Below are 17,765 nucleotides of genomic sequence, written 5' to 3'. Positions count from 1 at the left end.
CCATAACTTCGTTTCCTCGCCACGGCCAAACCATTCGAGATATCAAAAATCCGTCCGCAATTTAGCGTCCTCAATGTCTTGACTTCATGCTGACCGAGTTTGGTGAAGATCAAATTAAATTTCTTGGAGGAGTATATAAAATTCCAGGGGCGTGCGTTTTCATACAACCCATAATAGCCGACTTCCTGTTGGGCTGGCCTAAAACTTAGAGCACGAAAGTTGTTCGGCCCGATGAGATCTATATGTGTACCGAGTTTCATACTAATTCATGCAATATTCAGTTTGATATATGAACCAAGTTTTCGGACCCCGTTAAAGGGGGCGCTGTTGAGCCCCCCTGCCACGCCCGGGTACCAGCTTCAGGCCGGCCCTGATGGCCGCAGGTTCTGACCTGTGTGCAAAGTTTCAAGAGTTTTCGAGCACGTTAAGGGCCCCAAAAGTGCCCGAGAAGTCCCACACAGCAGAGAAAGGGTTAAAATAAAGCCCCCCCTCCTCTCTCACACACACAGACACTGAGAGAGACTGGCAAAATTCCCATCAAATCACATTCAAACCAAAATATCTGACTTCCTGTTGGTCGGAGCTAATGACTGTAAATTAGAAAGTTGTCCGGCTCGGGGAGATAAATATAAATACCGATTTTTGTTACTGTAGGTAAAACTAATACCCCATTTTTGACTAAAGGTGGCGCTACTGAGCCCCTTACCACGCCCGTTTCTGAAACTTTGCACAAGTGTACTAGGCAATAAATGTAAAGTGTCTGTCGAGTTTCATGCAATTTCAAGCATGCTAAGAGTCTCAAAAACTTTAAAAAAGAATATTAAAGTTTGCTGCGTTGCCATGGCAACAGTATTTAAGATATCAATAATCCTTTCACAGGTCTACATCTGCCGTGTGTTTACATTATACAGATGAAGTTTGAAGCAAATCGGGTAAAAATAAGAGGGTGATTTTAAAGCATTTTGAAAGTGACACACTTCCTGCTGCCAGTTGGTGGCGCTATAACTTTGACTCACAATAGTCACATCCATGTGATCGGCCTCTTACAGCGAACACACTGCTGAAGTTTCATCCAGATCAATTAATGTATGAGGATGTTATAACACACTTCCTGTTTCCAATATTCGCCATAAATTCGTTTCCTCGCCACGGCCAAACCGTTCGAGATATCAAAAATCCCCTGGCAATTTTTCATCCTCCATGTCTTGACTTCATGCACACCGAGTTTCGTGTTGATTGGTTGAATTTTCTAGGAGGAGTATTTTAAATTCCATTGCATGTGTTTTTTAAACTACGCCAAATAGCCGACTTCCTGTTGGGCTGGGGTAAAAAGTCAAAGCACGAAGGATATATGAACCGATGAGATCTATAAGTGTACCGAGTTTCATATTATTTCATGCAAGCGTGTTTGATTTATGGACCAAGTTTTCGGACCGTGTTCCAGGGGGCGCTGTCGAGCCCCCCTGCCACGCCCGGGTACCAGCTTCAGTCCGGCTCTAATGGCCACGGGTTCTGACATTTGTGCAAAGTTTCAAGAGTTTTTGAGCACGTTAAGAGACCCAAAAGTGCCCGAATAGTCGTAAGAAAAATAATAATAATAATAATAATAATAATAATAATAATAATAATAATAATAATAATAATAATAATAATCCGAAGGAAAACAATAGGGCCTTCGCCTTTTCAAGGCTTGGGCCCTAAATATACTTTTAGAATTTCCAATAATAATAATATTTTATTTTTAATGTAATTATAATCATTGACGATTATATTTAACTGTTTAGTAATGCTATTTTTTAGCTAGAACAATTCTAATATGAATGCATATTAATGTATTGCATATTAAAAAGCATATTCTTGTTTTATTTTCAGTTGAATCCCATCGAGAGCTCGTGCGTCCATCATGCTATGATGTAATTTTTGTGCAATACGTGATGCTCAGAGCGGGTCATTAATGCAGCGCGCGCTTTTCCATGCAAAACATATTAACCGTTGACGAGAGTTTAATATGTTTAAACGAAGCCGAGCTATTAAATAGTCATACTCTAATAAACCGTCTTTATTTCCATGATTTCTGTTGCTGTTGTTGTTCTGTTGACGTAATGTCTGCTCTTGCACGAATGTCGTGCGCTTTTCACCGATAGAGGGAGTCGTTTGCCTTACAAATAACTCTGCAACCTTTTGTTACCAGTGATTGCCTTTGTATGCACACTTTTGCAGTGTTATTTAATAAATAAAAAACTTTTCTTCTTTATTCGCTTTTTATATCGTTATTGATATTCTAATAGGCTACTGCGTGTAGATATGTAGGCCTAGCCTACATCTAGGCTAATATTTAAAAAATATCTTCATATGTTACAAATGGGCAGGAATACAACTTCTGTATAGGTTTTTCAAGATGTGAATAATGGGGAAGGGGATTTTTTACATAATAAGCACACATAGCCTACATTTTAAAATATTTTTTATACACTCAAAAAAGTAAAGGTTTTTTATTGACATGATGGTTCCACGAAGAACCTTTAACATCCATGGAACCTTTCCTATTCAAAAAAGTTTTTAACTTTTTTTTAAAATGGAAAAGGTTTCTTTAAACTGATCTTCACACAATTTAAAGAACTGTTCATTGAAAGGTTCTCTGAGGAACCAAAAACTGTTCTTCTATGGCATACTGCAAAAACCCACTTTTGAAACCTTTATTTTTAAGTGTACAACATTTTAAGTGTAACCACAGAGGTTATAGCCTATTTTGACTTGAAAATACATTGCACATACCACAACAATCGTTTTGTTTAAAACACATAGCGAGAGGGACCTCAAGAGAAATTCCGGCTGCTGGCATAAATTCGATTAAAATAATCCCTTACTTGGCTACATTATAACGCTCACAGACAGTATTACTGTAAATAACTGTAAATAAGCCTGTCCTTCTGATTTGTGCGGGGCTGAGAGGGATTTAAACGTGGCTCCTCCCTCATGAATAGTGGGTGGGGCCTGATATACCTAAACAGATGGGATCCGAGCTTTGTCTCCAGGCTGTCAGTGTTATTCACGACAGGCGCTGTGAATGTTTCTCATCGCGCGCATCATCTCGGTTCATCAAAGAGCTCGAGCGCTGCATTGACAGCCTCGTCAAACAGACAGATCGTCGGGTTTAAGCTGTCATTCCTGATGGTGGATCGAGCCGTGTTGCTCGAAAGAGGAAGCTGAGAAGGAACAATACCGACGGTTTGGGAGCGCGAGCCTGTGTGTCGTTGGCAAGTGAATATCAGTTTTCATACGCGCTCTGTCAGCGCCTTATTGCAGAGGACAACAAGACGACAGTCTCTATAGACGCTTAGTGTAAAAACCAGCAATGCCGGGGTTCGACTATAAGTTCCTGGAGAAGCCCAAGAGACGCTTTCAGTGTCCTCTGTGTAGCAAAGCAATGAGGGAACCCGTCCAAGTTTCCACATGTGGACACAGATTCTGCGATACCTGTCTGCAGGAATTTCTCAGGTAAGGAACCGTATTTGAGAAACGTATATTTGCGTAAGTAATGAGCTGTGGCAACAACAACTACGCTATAGGACACACACACAACCAGCCTTGTAAGCAGTGGAGTGTATTCGAATGAGTTTCATCATTCATTGTTTCAACACATGGCAGTCAGTCATATTTGCGCTACAGACAGTTGACACTTGTATTTCTGCCCGTAGGCCTTGAGTTTATTTGCCGGCCAATGGGATACTGGGGGTGTTCTGAATGCAAATAAACTGCAAATGAAGTTAGTTGCTGTTTAGTGTCACGAGACAGATGGGTGTGTATGGGAGGGAAATGCAACATTAACCATTTAGAAAAAGAGAAGACAGGTGGGTTAACTGTTTAATGAAATCCTACTATCAAAATCTGCACTGCTACATTATTGCAGTAGTTCCAGCTTGTATACCAAATAAGAGCAGGGCCATCACTAGCGGAGCAGTTCCTGTCACATTCAGAAAATAAATAGCCTACTTGTGGAGAAAATATTTTGAATATTTTTCCTTGAGCCTGTCCAGTTGTGGTCTACCTTTTATAAACGTGGGAGAAATATATTTTTAGACCTGTGTGTGTGGTGTGTGTGTGTGTGTTCAGGCAGTAGAGACCCTCAGCTCTGGCCCTGTCTGTCATTTTGACCTGAGGCACTACAAGGCTCTTTGAGGGGGGCAGTCAGTCTCACGTGTGGGGTTGGGAAGTGAATCCTTTATTGGAATCAGTGTGCTGGAAGACTGGCCGTTCACGCAGCACTAATTTGTGTTATATATGATTTGTTTGCTAGGTCATGTAGGAATGACTTAATGCATAAAATAGACATGCTCAAACTTAATAACAAGTCAAATGGAAAAATGTGTTACGGCATGCAGGCCAACAAAATAACTTAAATAACAGTTGTAATATTTGTCGACATGTATATTAAACATCGGTTTTATAGCTGTCAGTTTAAACTACCAGGAAATTAAGAACAAGAACACAGTTAACAGTTATAAATCAGGAGTGCCCTTTAAATGACTCTTCACTACTAAGTGTATAATGTTATGTAAGTATCATCAAGTCATTTGGTTACTTATTTGCTCGGGGAATTACATGATGACACTGTAAACATGACATACTAAATGTTTGACAGCTGAGATGCTCTTCTCACCTGTGACATTGACAGCATTAATCATGCATAAAAAAAATTAAAAAGTTTTCACCATAAGGAAAGAAGTCTGGGAGAAAATAAGTTGCAGTATTGGTACTAAATACACGGTTATTAAAAACTTTATGGTTGGTAATATTTTTTTTTTTTTATGTTTTTGAAAGAAGTGTTATGCTCTTTTGCTCAGCAAGGCTGCATTTATTTGAATCAATATTATTAAATATTATTGCAATTTAAAATATAATTTATTCCTGTGATGCAAAGCTGATTTTTCAGCATCATCACTCCAGTCTTCAGTGACACATGATCCTTCAGAATTAATTATATTATGCTGATTTACTGCTCAAGAAACATAATACATTTTGTGTTTAATAATATTATGTTTAATATTAATAATATGTTTCTTAATATTTTGAGTAAACCATGGCAGATTTATCTATTATTTGAAACAGAAATCTTTTAAAACATTGTAAATGTCTTTACTGACATTTTTGATCAATTTAATGTGTCATTGCTGAATAAAAGTATTAAATTCTTTAGAAAATTCTACTGAACACAAACTTTTGAACAAGGTGAGTTATCTGGCAGGCAGCCTTACATGGGCCTGGTTTGGCCTGTGGGAAGCCAGTTGAATAGGATGTCAGTGCAAATAGATCACACTATAACAGAATATCTTTGTATTTATATTTAGAAAGTTGACAGATTATTGTATCATGCCAACACTAATATCCGGACACAGCAGAGAAACATGAGTGCATGAATTGATTTTTTTGATATACATGATCAATTCAACACTGAACAATTGCAACAAAGGCACAATACAAGTCACAAAGATCTTATCTAGTTTTTCCACATATCCAAACAGGTTTTGTTTCTTTCCTGTCTGCATGTTGTGGAGTATAAACAGAACTTGTGCTGATGCTACGGTGAAAGATAAGAGGTTTCAGGTCAGGTTTGCATCTCGTTCAGATTACAGTGAATGCAAGGTCCACTATAGATAGACACTCATAGAAACTGAATTATCATGTACGTTTTTGGATATTGGGAGGAAGATGGAAGCACATGATGCATTTTGCCTAAGGCTCTGTGTGTTTATGTTTGTTCTATTCTCAGTAAACCTCTTTCCTCTCACGCCTACATAGGAAAAAGGTTCTTTTAGAACGCTATGAATTATATTCTCAGAATTGCTTGAGATAATACAAATAAAAGACGTATCATGTAAGACTAAATGAAAGCAGACAGTGCATATGAGTCATTGGGTCATTAGTGTGTCACTGGGAAGAAATCTGATCTACTTTTCTTTATAAGTAACCTTCTTTTCTTTACCAACGTATGTCACCAGCTAATGAGTGACTTTTTAACACTAGTTAAAGCTACTCGATTAAGCATTTTTTAAAGGGTCTAGAAGCACAAAATGCAGTTCCTTTTTTAGAAAGGTCTTTTGAGATTTGCATTAAAACTACAATAATTTGATCCTCCACAACTCAAATAATTGATCTAGATCAGTGGTTCACAACCAGAGGGCCGGGGCCCACTAGGAGGCCTTAACAAATTTCCAAGGAGACCTCAAGATTACTTAAAATAAAGCCGGGTGCCCACTGTATGGTTTATAATAGTGTCTACGATTGTTTCTTGTCAGACTGTATGAACATGACTGTAAGCCATTGTAGCCACTGTAGGATCTCAGTTGTCATTAATGTCAGACTGTACGACAGTCAAGGCGCGTTAAAAACGCACGCACGCACGCACCAAAACTCATGGAGTTTTACATCATCAATCCATGACGTTCGGTGACTGAGCTGCATTAGGGTGTTCACACTTGTAGTTCAGTTCGCTTGCTTGATTAGTTTGGTCTGGACCAAAAAAAAATGTACTCCTTGTATGCTTAGCGTTCATTTTGGCATTTTAACACAGAACCTAATGGCATAGGGAAGGACTCGTGAAGAGCTTATAAAATATCTAAAGGAGTCAAAACAGCGGCAGGAATCTCTCCGTCACACACACAAGCGAACAGGCACGTGCAGAGGGGGGGGCTTTGGGTGCTCGAGCCCCTGCCCTTTTTCAAAATTAATCAAAAGTGCCCTTCTCAAACAAATATCATTGATAATATTGTGGTCAATAAAACAAAATGCATTTGCTTATAATTTATATGACAATGTGTACAAGACTAAAGTAGCCTAAATTCACGTTTATTTGTACGTTTCTGTCAGTCTGAGGTGTCGTTGCTATAACGCGTTGCTATGGGTTGCGTCAAGTTGTGCGTGTCTTGCTTCGGTCTTGACTGGCGGTCTCCGTTTTCGAGGGTCTAAAACTCCGGAGTAGTGTGTGGGCGGCGGGCATAACCGTAGCAAAAGTTATGCGTTTTAAAATGAAAATGTACTAGTGTACACGTAGGTATCCCACACAGTCTGCTTGGGAACCGATGCTCTCGAGCGTCTTTCAGTGAGTATGGCTCGACGGCAGAAGAAAAAAAAAAAGCTTTTTATTTATTTATTATTATTCTTTTTTATAATAAAAGGTTGCGTGTCGATTCAATTAAAAATCCGCATAACACATATTTTAAAATATTACTTAATTCGCTGAAGCCTGTTTGTCATGCATAATACACCGACCAATCGTCATCTGGCACAAGAAGTTCAATATCATTGGACGGTCATTTATAAATAAATAATTTGAAAATTACATGGACAGACGAATTTACATTGAAGTGATCTGAATCTCCGTCGTTGACCTAATGGATGTTAATTGACTACAAACCAGCACCAAAAGTAGCAGTAATGAAACTATCATAGTTTGTTATATGAAGCCCAGGCCTACTGCAGGCCTATTATGTGAAGTGTAGGCTGCAGTGCCTGACAACAACACGCGAAATGGTGACTTTATTTTTACACACACACATACTATTTTTTTTTTTAAAGAAGTCCCTTATGCGCTTTAAGCCTGCATTTATTTGATCAAAAATACAGAAAAAACTACAATTTAAAATAATGGTTTTCTATTTTAATATACTTTAAAAATATAATTTATTTCTGTGATGCAAAGCACACACATATATATATATATATATATATATATATATATATATATATATATATATATATATATATATATATATATATATATATATATATATATATATATGCCCCTTTTTATATTTGAGCCCCTGCCCCTGAGGAACTCTCTGCACGTCCCTGCAAGCGAAGATCTGCTGCGAGGAGACATGGTTCTGGTGCCTGTACTGAACTTTGATGTTCAACATAGCGTCTATGATGAGAAAATTCCATTGTTCCATTGATGTCCATTTTAGGGTTGCATCTTGTGACATCATGTCTCGTTTTTGGTTCGTAACATGTCTTTGGTCTGTGTTGCGTTCATGTTTCATGTTTCAACCGTGCCAGAGTTTGTTTGGAAGGATCTTTTTAGCGCACCAGGGTTCGGATGGCAGCGTTCACACTTATTCAAATGAACCGCAATCGCAACAGATTTAGTTTTAATCGAACCAAACATGCTAAGTGTGAACACACCCTTAAATGGTAACAAAAAATATTTTTAGCGTTAATTTTGATCATGGCTTGTCTTGAAAAGAAAAATGGGAAAAAAGCGAAGACAATGTGTGTGGAGCAAGTGGTGGTTTGTGGTTGTCTCACTAATTGTGTCATCAGGTTCTGCGCTCCTATTGGTTTTTGATTTGACGGTTGTCGTGGGAGAAGCCACACTGCAGGACTGTGTGTCAAATCTTCTGATACTGCCAGAATTTCATCTGAGGTCAAATTTGATTACATCAGTCATTGATCTGCTGTCGGCGAACATGTCAAACTAACAACCAAAGACTTCAGGTTTTGGCCTAGGATTAGAGGATTTTTTTACGATTCTTAACAATTATCTCAGACGGCAAAATCGTGGCCAAAATTGTACAGTGTGCACCCGGCTTTAGACAAAACAACAGTATTGGATACCTGGATATAGGAGGTAGATTCATTTTAAAAGTGTGATTTATAGACCTCGAAATGTCTTGTAAATTATAAAAAAATATTATAAGAATTATTTTATTTTTGTCATGCTATCACTGGTGGACCTTGGAGTCAAAAAGGTTGAGAACCGCTGACATTATAACTAAACATTATATTAAGCATTACTTGTTGAATTATTTTGTAGTGGATGTTTAAATCGTGGTCTATGAGTATTGTGATGGTCAGAATCACAAACTCGCATGGCAGATCATCAAGATAAGTATGTGCTTTCTTTGTTTACATTGCGTGATAACCGTGTGTTTACTCATTCTTTGTTGTGTACAGTACACATTCAAAGTTATTCCATCCGTAATTTCAGTACGTCTCTGATCAGTTCAGACCTGCCGTTACTTTGGGAAATGTTGCCATATGTGCAAGGATTTACATGGGTTATGCTCTTGCACAACAAAACCCAACTATGATTCACCATCTGCTGCGTTTTAAGCATTATTGGAAAAGGGCCTCTAGCTACTTCAGGTTGAGTCTCACGCTACATGTACACCTATAGACTTGCCCCGTAAAACTCGATTCAGGTCTGAAACTGAAAGCATCGGATTTGTCCCATTCATGGCAACGCGCTTTGACTGTTGGCTATTTGCGTTGTAAATGAAGCGTGTTTCCGCTAAAGAAGGAATGTGTAAGGAAGGCGGTTGTCTCAGAAGAGCTAATCAGTGCCGGGAGGGTCAGGAGGGGCCGACCCACAGGGTTTATCACTCCGCAATCAGCTCAAGTCACATGACTGTGACGCTAATGCAGAGTAGATGAACCTTGAACTGAGGGCATTTGGTTCACCGGCATAACACAAAAGAAGTTCTCATAATGTGGGCTAACATCTCTGACTGCACACAAGGGCACCCTTAATGTCATAAATCAATGGTTTAAACTAGGCGAGTCGAGTCAAATAAACTCCGGAATGTTATAATTTGGTGCTTTGTGAGATAATGGTTATTGGTTTGTAGTCTTTTATTCAAGCTTTGGCTTTGTTTGTTTTGGGTCTGAACTTTTTGTGTACATATTCTGCTCTCAATACGCATTAGGTGTGTCCCAATTTGCACACTATTCTGCCGTTTTGTACTACAAATAGTGGAAGCAGTATTTTTAAACTGAAAATTCCAACTATTAAAATTGCACTTCAAAAACCTGGGTGAGGCACCACCTAATTAACCGAAAAAACAAAGTGTGTGGAATGTTAGACACAAGTTCATACACTCAAATTAGCAAATTAGTATTTAATTAGAATTGAACTACCCTTATTTGTATATTTAAACATAACATTTCAGAAAACTTGAAATACAAAAACAATTGTCTTAATGTATTGTGATTAATCAACTGGGGAAGTATGGTGATAGCTACATTAGTATTTTTTTTTATTTACCATATTCACCTGTAGTATCTTACCTTATGAAAAGGCATGCGTGAAAAGGCTGCCACTCAGAAGCTACTTGTATCCAAAGAAAGTACAGAATGTGAATATCCTGGTGTAAGGAGCACAAAACCTTAGCTTCAGTTTTCACAGCCTAATTTTCTCAAACAGAATGTGTTTTTTCATAGAGAGTCTGAATAGAGTTCTCTGTGTCTTCTATTGAACTCAAGCCCTCCTGCGTTCTCTTGAGAGCTGATGGTCTGTAACATGTGCACACTAAAGCCTTGCAACGGAAGGATGGGTTTAATCGGGGTAGAACGGGGTAACTGGTGACGGGCAAAGTGGGAAAAGAAAGATTGACTTCTTTCCAGCCAGGGCCATCTGTGTGAACAACATCTTTTTTACATTAAAGCTCAAATGAATTGCCCTCTGTCTATTGAGATACAGAAAGGAGCCTCTTTGGCCTGTCCCATATAGTGAGAGGTTCTTTGAGGAATTGGAGATTTAGAGGAAGCATTGGTGCCCAGCACTGAGAGGAAGCCAGACTGGGTATGACAGCTGGGAGTCTGCATCCCCCCTCAGGATTCATGCCATTGAGTCAGATGAATAGTGACTGGGCATCCTCTCTCACTTCCTGCACGGCCTCATCAAAGACCCTCACATCCTCTCACAGGTGCCACTGGTCATATAAGTCATCTGTTAGCTGGGTCCACGACAGATAAGATGAGATCCAAGGAGGCAAACACTTTTAAAAGAAAAGTTTACATTTAATGAGTCAAATGTAGTGTAACCATCAAGTATAAAGTATTCTTATTTTATTTTCATCTTGAATCTCGACAAAATTCATTCATTCAATTTTCGGGAGACTCTGTGATATCATTTCCTGTTGTTGTTTTTTCTGCATGCTGGTCGCACCACATGACTTGGCGGACAGTTTTTCAATATTCAGTTTATAACATTCTAGCAGTTTTGTTAAAATATTTTTTTGTTAGAATTTACTTAGCAAGGTTGTCTTATCAATAATTGAATTCTTTATTATAAAAAGTTGCATCACGCTGACTTTTTTTACTTTATGCCTTTAAGAAATTTTATTTTTAATTTAGAAATTAAAGACATGCTCATAATTTTAATAAATAAATATCAGAAATGAGTAATTCATAAATATTATGTTTTTTTGTGAGTCATGCCACATGACATATTACAGCCAGAACTTATCATGTCTTTTCATAAAAAGGTCAAATGATAGGATATTTTAAGAGACTTGGTGAAGAGTCTGTAAGGGTGTATTCAACTCATTGGGGTAATGAATCGTAATTTTATTATCTATGACATCATTTTTTCTGCATATTTCTGTATGTTAGTATGTAGACTTTGATTTTGTGTAAAAAGTTTTTCAAATATTAATAAGCAATTTTGTTATTTGTATATTTGTGTATATTTTTTTCAAATATTGTATAGTTTTTACTAGGAAAAAATAAGGGTATGACAAACTACTTTGTCTTTTTTATTTTTTGTTTTCTTATCAAGAAATTGTATTCTTTTAATAAAGCTTTTTTTCCTCATTCTAATATCAGAAGAGTTGTACCACATTGATATTTTGACTTTATGCATCCCCTTTATAAATTAAAAACATTATCATCATTTGATTTTCACAGCATTTTCATACATGTACACTCTTAAAAATAAAGCTTCCAAAAGTTTTTTTTGTCTGTGTGTTTTTTTCTTTGCAGTAATTCCATGTTTTTTTTCTTTGCAGTAATTCCATGGAAGAACCATTTTTGGTTCCCCAAAGAAACTTTCAGTAAACCATTTTAATTTTTTTAAGTGAAGAACCTTTTTCCTCTTTTTTTTTTTTTTTTTTGAATTAAAATTTTTAAATGTTCTTCATGGAACCACTGATGCCAACAGAACCTTTCATTTTAAGAGTGTACATAGTTTGTTGTGAATGAACTGAGATCAGGTCATAGATGAGTATTTAGGGATGTTGTTATGAGTGCAGTGGGCCTCAGCTTCAGCTGTAAACGGGACATTCTGGAGTTAAAGTTCTCCATCCCTTCCACACAGCTGCAAGCTGGCGTAGGGTGAGGCTGTTATCGATCCATTTCATTTAAATGTTTTGCATCAGCGCTTCTTTGGAAAGTCCCGTAAAGGGTTCTGTGTTAATTATCATCGTAGAGGGTGTTATTAGGAGCTAAAGGAGGTTCAATGAGGGCGACACAAAATGTGGGCGAGCTCTTAACATTCCTGACTGGATTTTCTGCCCCATTCAGATGTTCATCGTCTGCAAGCTCATAGACAACATTCCTTTGTGAAAAACCGTGGTCCTTGACGACCTGGGACGCTCAGTGATATTAGTGAGGGGTTCATAAACAAAGTCGATAGAAGTGTTCGTGGGGATCCAGGACTTGCCCGGGCATGCTTATATTTGAAGAGAAATCAAATAATCATACCTTTACTCCCCTTGGGAGCAGATACGCAGGGAACTATTTCAGTTATGCAGTACAGCAGTTTGTCACTCACGCAATTCATGCTGAGGCCAGGTTGCTTTAACCTAGACCTGCCAGAAGCTGGCATGCTTCAAACAATAGCTAATTTGTGATAAGATAAACATCGCTATTACTATTGATTGTACTTGGAAAATGAAAAAATCTCTAACACTAGGTATTTATATGCCATCCCACTCTATGTGCAATGGATGTGATTGATGCCTTAAGTTGTGTGCTGTTATGTTTTGTGCTATCAAGGTAGTATACTTTTTGTCTGGTGGATGATAAAACTCATGGAAAGGAGGGGTCTGAGATATATAAAGTATTGTAGAAACTTGACAGTGGGCTCGTTTGACTTAGCAACTACCCATAAATCCCTAGGACCCAAACCACATAGAAACAATCTAAGGCCCTGTTTACACCTGGTATTAAGATGCGTTTTGGTTGATTGGATCACAGTAGACGAGGGAGACGCATTCCCGTTTACACCTGGTATTTTAATCAAACTTACCATAATCAAAATACCATAATTTTGTGTAATTCACAAAATGTAAAATGTGTACCTGGATTGCAATGTAAGTCGCTTTGGATAAAAGCGTCTGCCAAATGCATAAATGTAAATGTCTCTTGTCCACTTTCAACCACTTCTGTCCTGATTCCTTCGAGGGGAGGGTCTATGGGCAGGTAAATGTATGGGTTTTTCTTTTTTTCAAATCTTTCGACCTAATGGACAAAATAAGCTTACGCCCAGAGACGACTAAAAAACTTACGGAGAGCATCAGCTTTAGTGAGAGCATCAGCTTTAGTTTCTGCTACAGCCGCAAGACCATGCCGAACGCTGTGAGTGCATGTTAGAAATCAGGAATGGTGAGAGAACATTGTGCTTGGTACGTGTTTCGTCTTCAAACCAAACTTGGGTCTTCAGCCGACAAAGTTTAAATCCCATCTGGCTAGTGCGCTTCCCATAATGTGGCTGTTCCAACACATTCGACCACATGAATTCAACATTACGAAAGCAATCCGGTCTAATGCTTTTTCGACTACCTCTTTCGACCTTCGAAAGTGGTCAAAAGTGGACAAGCTCTAAACATTTTAGACGCCGTTCACACCTGTATTTAGCGCCATCCACTTGTGATCCGATCGACCAAAACGCATCTTAATACCAGGTGTAAACGGGGCCTAAAATGCATACAGAATACCTTAGCAACCACATAGCAATGCCCTGGCAAACTTTCCCTGTTGACAAAACGTCTTAATCCAGCCTAAACTGGTTTGCTGGTGTTAATTGGTCTCCTAGCCTGGTCTGTTGGCTAGATTTAAATGGATTTTTGCCATTTTAAAAAATCTAGTTTTAAGCAGTCATTGTGTTGAGGATTGCACATTCTACACCTTGTTTTACATGTACAAATCTATTTTAAGATAAATTATTTCTTTTATATAAATTCAGTGAAATGCTTCGTGGAATGTCCCCTCAGTTGACAGGCGGTTGAAGGTCATTTAGAGCATCTAGATGCAATTAGTTTCTCTCGGCTGAATTATTCTGTGCTAATGCAAACCTCTAAATCCCAGTCGCATCCGGTTCCGCACACGCACCTTGTGTGTTTTTCATTTTGCCGTAACTTCATCATGCCTTACGAGTAACATGGTTTAATCAAACCTGAATGCATTTGCCTGGGCTCTGAAGGGGGCTCAGACAGCTGAGAGACCACTGGTGTGAGAATGCTATCTGTTGTGTAGTTGACAGGCAGGCATGTGAAGAATCTGCTGGTGAGGGAGCAGCTGGGGTGGCCAGATCTTGAGGAAGGAGGTGTCTCTCGCTCCGAGGGCACCTGTCTCAGTGAAAGGCTCTCTTGTAGAGCGCAACAGGTGTTGGCAGAGCGGTTAAGCTCTCCGGTTAAAGCGTACACTCATTCGCTGTTATTGACTGTCAATTCCGGAGGCCGGCCGGATTGAAGGTCACAGCCATTGGTTCCCCTTGGTGAAAGAGGCACTGTGATCGCTTCCTTCCTGCCCTACCCTGCGCAGATCCGCTCTATATAACAGCTCAAAGACGCCCTTTCAGTTGCAGCATGGCACGTTACCCTCATCTCGCTCCCCTGGCTTACTCTCAAATGTGTCAGCGCAACACAAACTCGCGCTCCCACGTCCTAACCCGGCTCTAAACTAGTGACACTGATTCTATGAAAGAGGCCTGAGAAAGCCACTTGCTCATTTTCAAGGCCAGGCGCGTTGGTCGTTCTTTCCGCTGGAGATGAGAGCGATATTAAAGGGCTTCCTGTTCGAACTCACTTTTGGAGAATTGAATGTCCTTTCGTCTCTTTTTTGGCTTTTGAAAGGACAGACAATGGTCATTTTATGGTTATTTGATAGTACACGTCTTTATTTTCATTAATCATTATAAAAATAAACTTTTCAAAAATTTAGATTTTCAATCACATCATTATTTGGTAAAATATTGTTGCATAATGACCACCGTATAACCGTATATAATTGACCGCTGTTATATACTGTATGTAAATGCATTTTTATTTATTATTTGTGTATGCATGCATGTATTTTATATGTATGTTTGGTAATACATTGGTGCAAAAAAAAAATAAGTGAGGGTCGTGTCATACATCTTAATATGTGAGAACAGAACACCCCATCATTCAAAGGGAACGGCAAGGCAGAGCCTATGTGGGAGAGAAAACGAGAGGATTGTGTTTCCGCTCCATGAGAGGGTACACTGCCTGCGCTGTGGGATGATGGTGAGCACAGGAGTTCTAGCATGTTCTTATCAGCTACATGAGTGCACATCTAGCTTCCTAACAGACTCGCCGCTCCCTTACACACACACACACATAAACACACCTCTCTCTCCGGCATTAAGAGCCTCACCTTCACCCCGTTACCATGGCCACTGAAGTTCCGGGCCTAGCCAATCGGTGGCACCGCTGACAAGTGAGGCGCACACACACACACACACACACACACACACACACACAGCATCCCTGATGAGGTACTGACGAGCCGCCCTCTCGGCTTTCTCTGACTGTCTCCCTCTAATCAATGAACTCAAATTATAATTACATAATCCTCCTACATAGGGAGTCACTGGGTTTAATGTTGGATTTCAAACTTTTTGAAGTCCGTAACTCTGAGACAGGCGGAGAACGCTCGGGAGGTGTTGTCTCGGGACGGTGGAGGTGACTCATCCCGTATTAGGTGCGTAGTTTGTGTCCACCAGCACGCGGTGACTCAGACAGCCGATAACGAGGGTACATTCTTTTGCTTTCACAAAGCATTTCACCCACTTTCCAGTCACTTTTACCACTGCATTATAAACACCGCTGTCCGTATCGGCAGCCGCAACCCGCAAGTGGATATTTTCACCCACTCTTTCAGAACGGTTCTTGGTCACATGAGGAAATGCATGGTATAATTAGACGGTGTAACTGTGCTATTGGGGTGTGGTTGAGTTTTTCCCTGGAGCGTCTATGGAGTTGAGCTAAATCAAGCCTCCCACACAACACGTATATTCATTTATTCTTTTAGCACCTGGTACTGTACACCGTCTCGTGCAGAGACGCACAATAAAGAGCTCTGTCAGTCAATGGCGTGTCACACTCAAGTCTTGCCTAATAGATAATAGTTCATTTACAGTTTATTCAAGCCATCTTTTGTGAGGCTCAATACAACTCGACTCACTGTGAAGGAGCGTTGTGTTGATGCTTAATACATTCACTCACCGGATGACAAGGCAGCTTTATTTGTTTTTATTCACTCTCTAAATGAGAGCATTATGAAGAGCTGATGATGAGTGGAATATGTATGGAGGAAATAGATATCAAATAAATAGATGCTGAGCACATAAATATAAAAAATCAGTGACATGATTTATTTTTTAGTTTACTCCTAAAGAAAATATTTTACATTTAAGTTTAAAATGTAACGCGTTATCCCATTGCCTCTTCAAATAAGCAGAGTAACAGAGAAAAGAGATATTGAGAATGATAAATAAATACAGTTGTGGTCAGAATTATTGGCACCCCTGGTAAATATGATCAAATATTAGATTAGATTAGATTAGCCTTTATTGTCTCCTGACGGAGAAATTCATCTTGGGCATTCAAGATATCAGATGCAACACAAAATACATAACACATAACATGATTTACCTACAAATAAGATACCATAATTTACGACGACACACCACATTCCCCCCCACCCCCACCCCATCCCATATTCCTAGCACTTTCTATTATGCTTTAGTCAGTAGCCTCTTTATCTCATTGCATCTAACCCACACCCCCTATTTGTTGTTATTCAATATTTTTATAGAGAGTGGTACAAATGAAAATTTAAACCTATTCATTCTGCAGTTTGGTAACCTGTACCTTCTGCCCGAGGGCATCATCTCATACTCACTGTAAAGTACATGATTCGGATCGCTAGTAATTTTTAAACTCTGTTTCCTCACCGCCTCCTCAAAAAGCTCATTAAGAGTAGTCGGTGGCACTTGTCCAATTATTTTTCCCGCCCTTTTAATCAGTATTAGGAGCTGTGTTTTTAGTTTAACTGACAGGTTACCAAACCAAGCTACAATACCATATCGGACAATAGACTCAATAGCTGCCTTATAAAACAATAGCATAATATCTTTGTCAACACCATGAACTCTTAGTCTTCTTAAAAAATATAGACGCTGACATATTTTTGAGGAAACATACTCTACTTGATGTGACCACTTTAAATGTTTATCTAATTGAATTCCTAAATATTTATATGTTGTTACTTGTTCAATTGGTACTCCTTCAATTAGAATAGGGCTTTGATTGCCTATAGACCTAGGGTCAAAAATCATTTCTTTGGTTTTATTAACATTAAGGAGTAAGTTATGCTTATTGCACCACTTCACCATCTCCTCTATCTCATGTGTGTAAATACCAATGTCTAAATTGTTGTAGAGTAAACTGAGTATGACCGTATCATCTGAAAATTTAATAATAGAATTATTCCTATCGATATTTCTGCATTCATTTGTGTATAATATAAAAAGTAAGGGCGAGCTTACACAGCCCTGAGGGGCACCTGTACTTATGTTAATCATTTCAGAAAAAGTGAAGTTAACTCTCACCTGCTGCTTCCTTTCTGTCAGGAAAGAACAATACCATTTAATAATGAAGGGGTTCACTTCCATCTGATATAGTTTACTTAACATTGTCTGCGGAAGAATACAATTAAATGCAGAACTAAAATCCATAAAT

General features: G+C 38.8%; 1 protein-coding gene across 2 annotated transcripts in view; it reads left to right on the top strand.

Annotated features, from left to right (window-relative positions):
* The first annotated feature begins 2,983 nt into the window (after window positions 1–2,983).
* The window catches only part of traf4a (tnf receptor-associated factor 4a), a 40,579-nt gene continuing 25,797 nt past the window's right edge, over window positions 2,984–17,765 (top strand). The window contains exon 1 of one of the 2 annotated variants that reach the window (XM_079611520.1): window positions 2,984–3,498. In XM_079611520.1, the coding sequence (XP_079467646.1) occupies window positions 3,356–3,498 (143 nt within the window). In that variant the 5' untranslated portion in view covers window positions 2,984–3,355. The remainder of the gene's footprint in view (window positions 3,499–17,765) is intronic. The other variant, XM_079611521.1, reaches the window with a different exon arrangement.

This window comes from Phoxinus phoxinus (assembly GCF_949152265.1).
Source record: "Phoxinus phoxinus genome assembly, chromosome: 4".
Lineage (NCBI taxonomy): Eukaryota > Metazoa > Chordata > Actinopteri > Cypriniformes > Leuciscidae > Phoxinus > Phoxinus phoxinus.
This window is presented reverse-complemented; position numbering and strand designations above follow the sequence as displayed.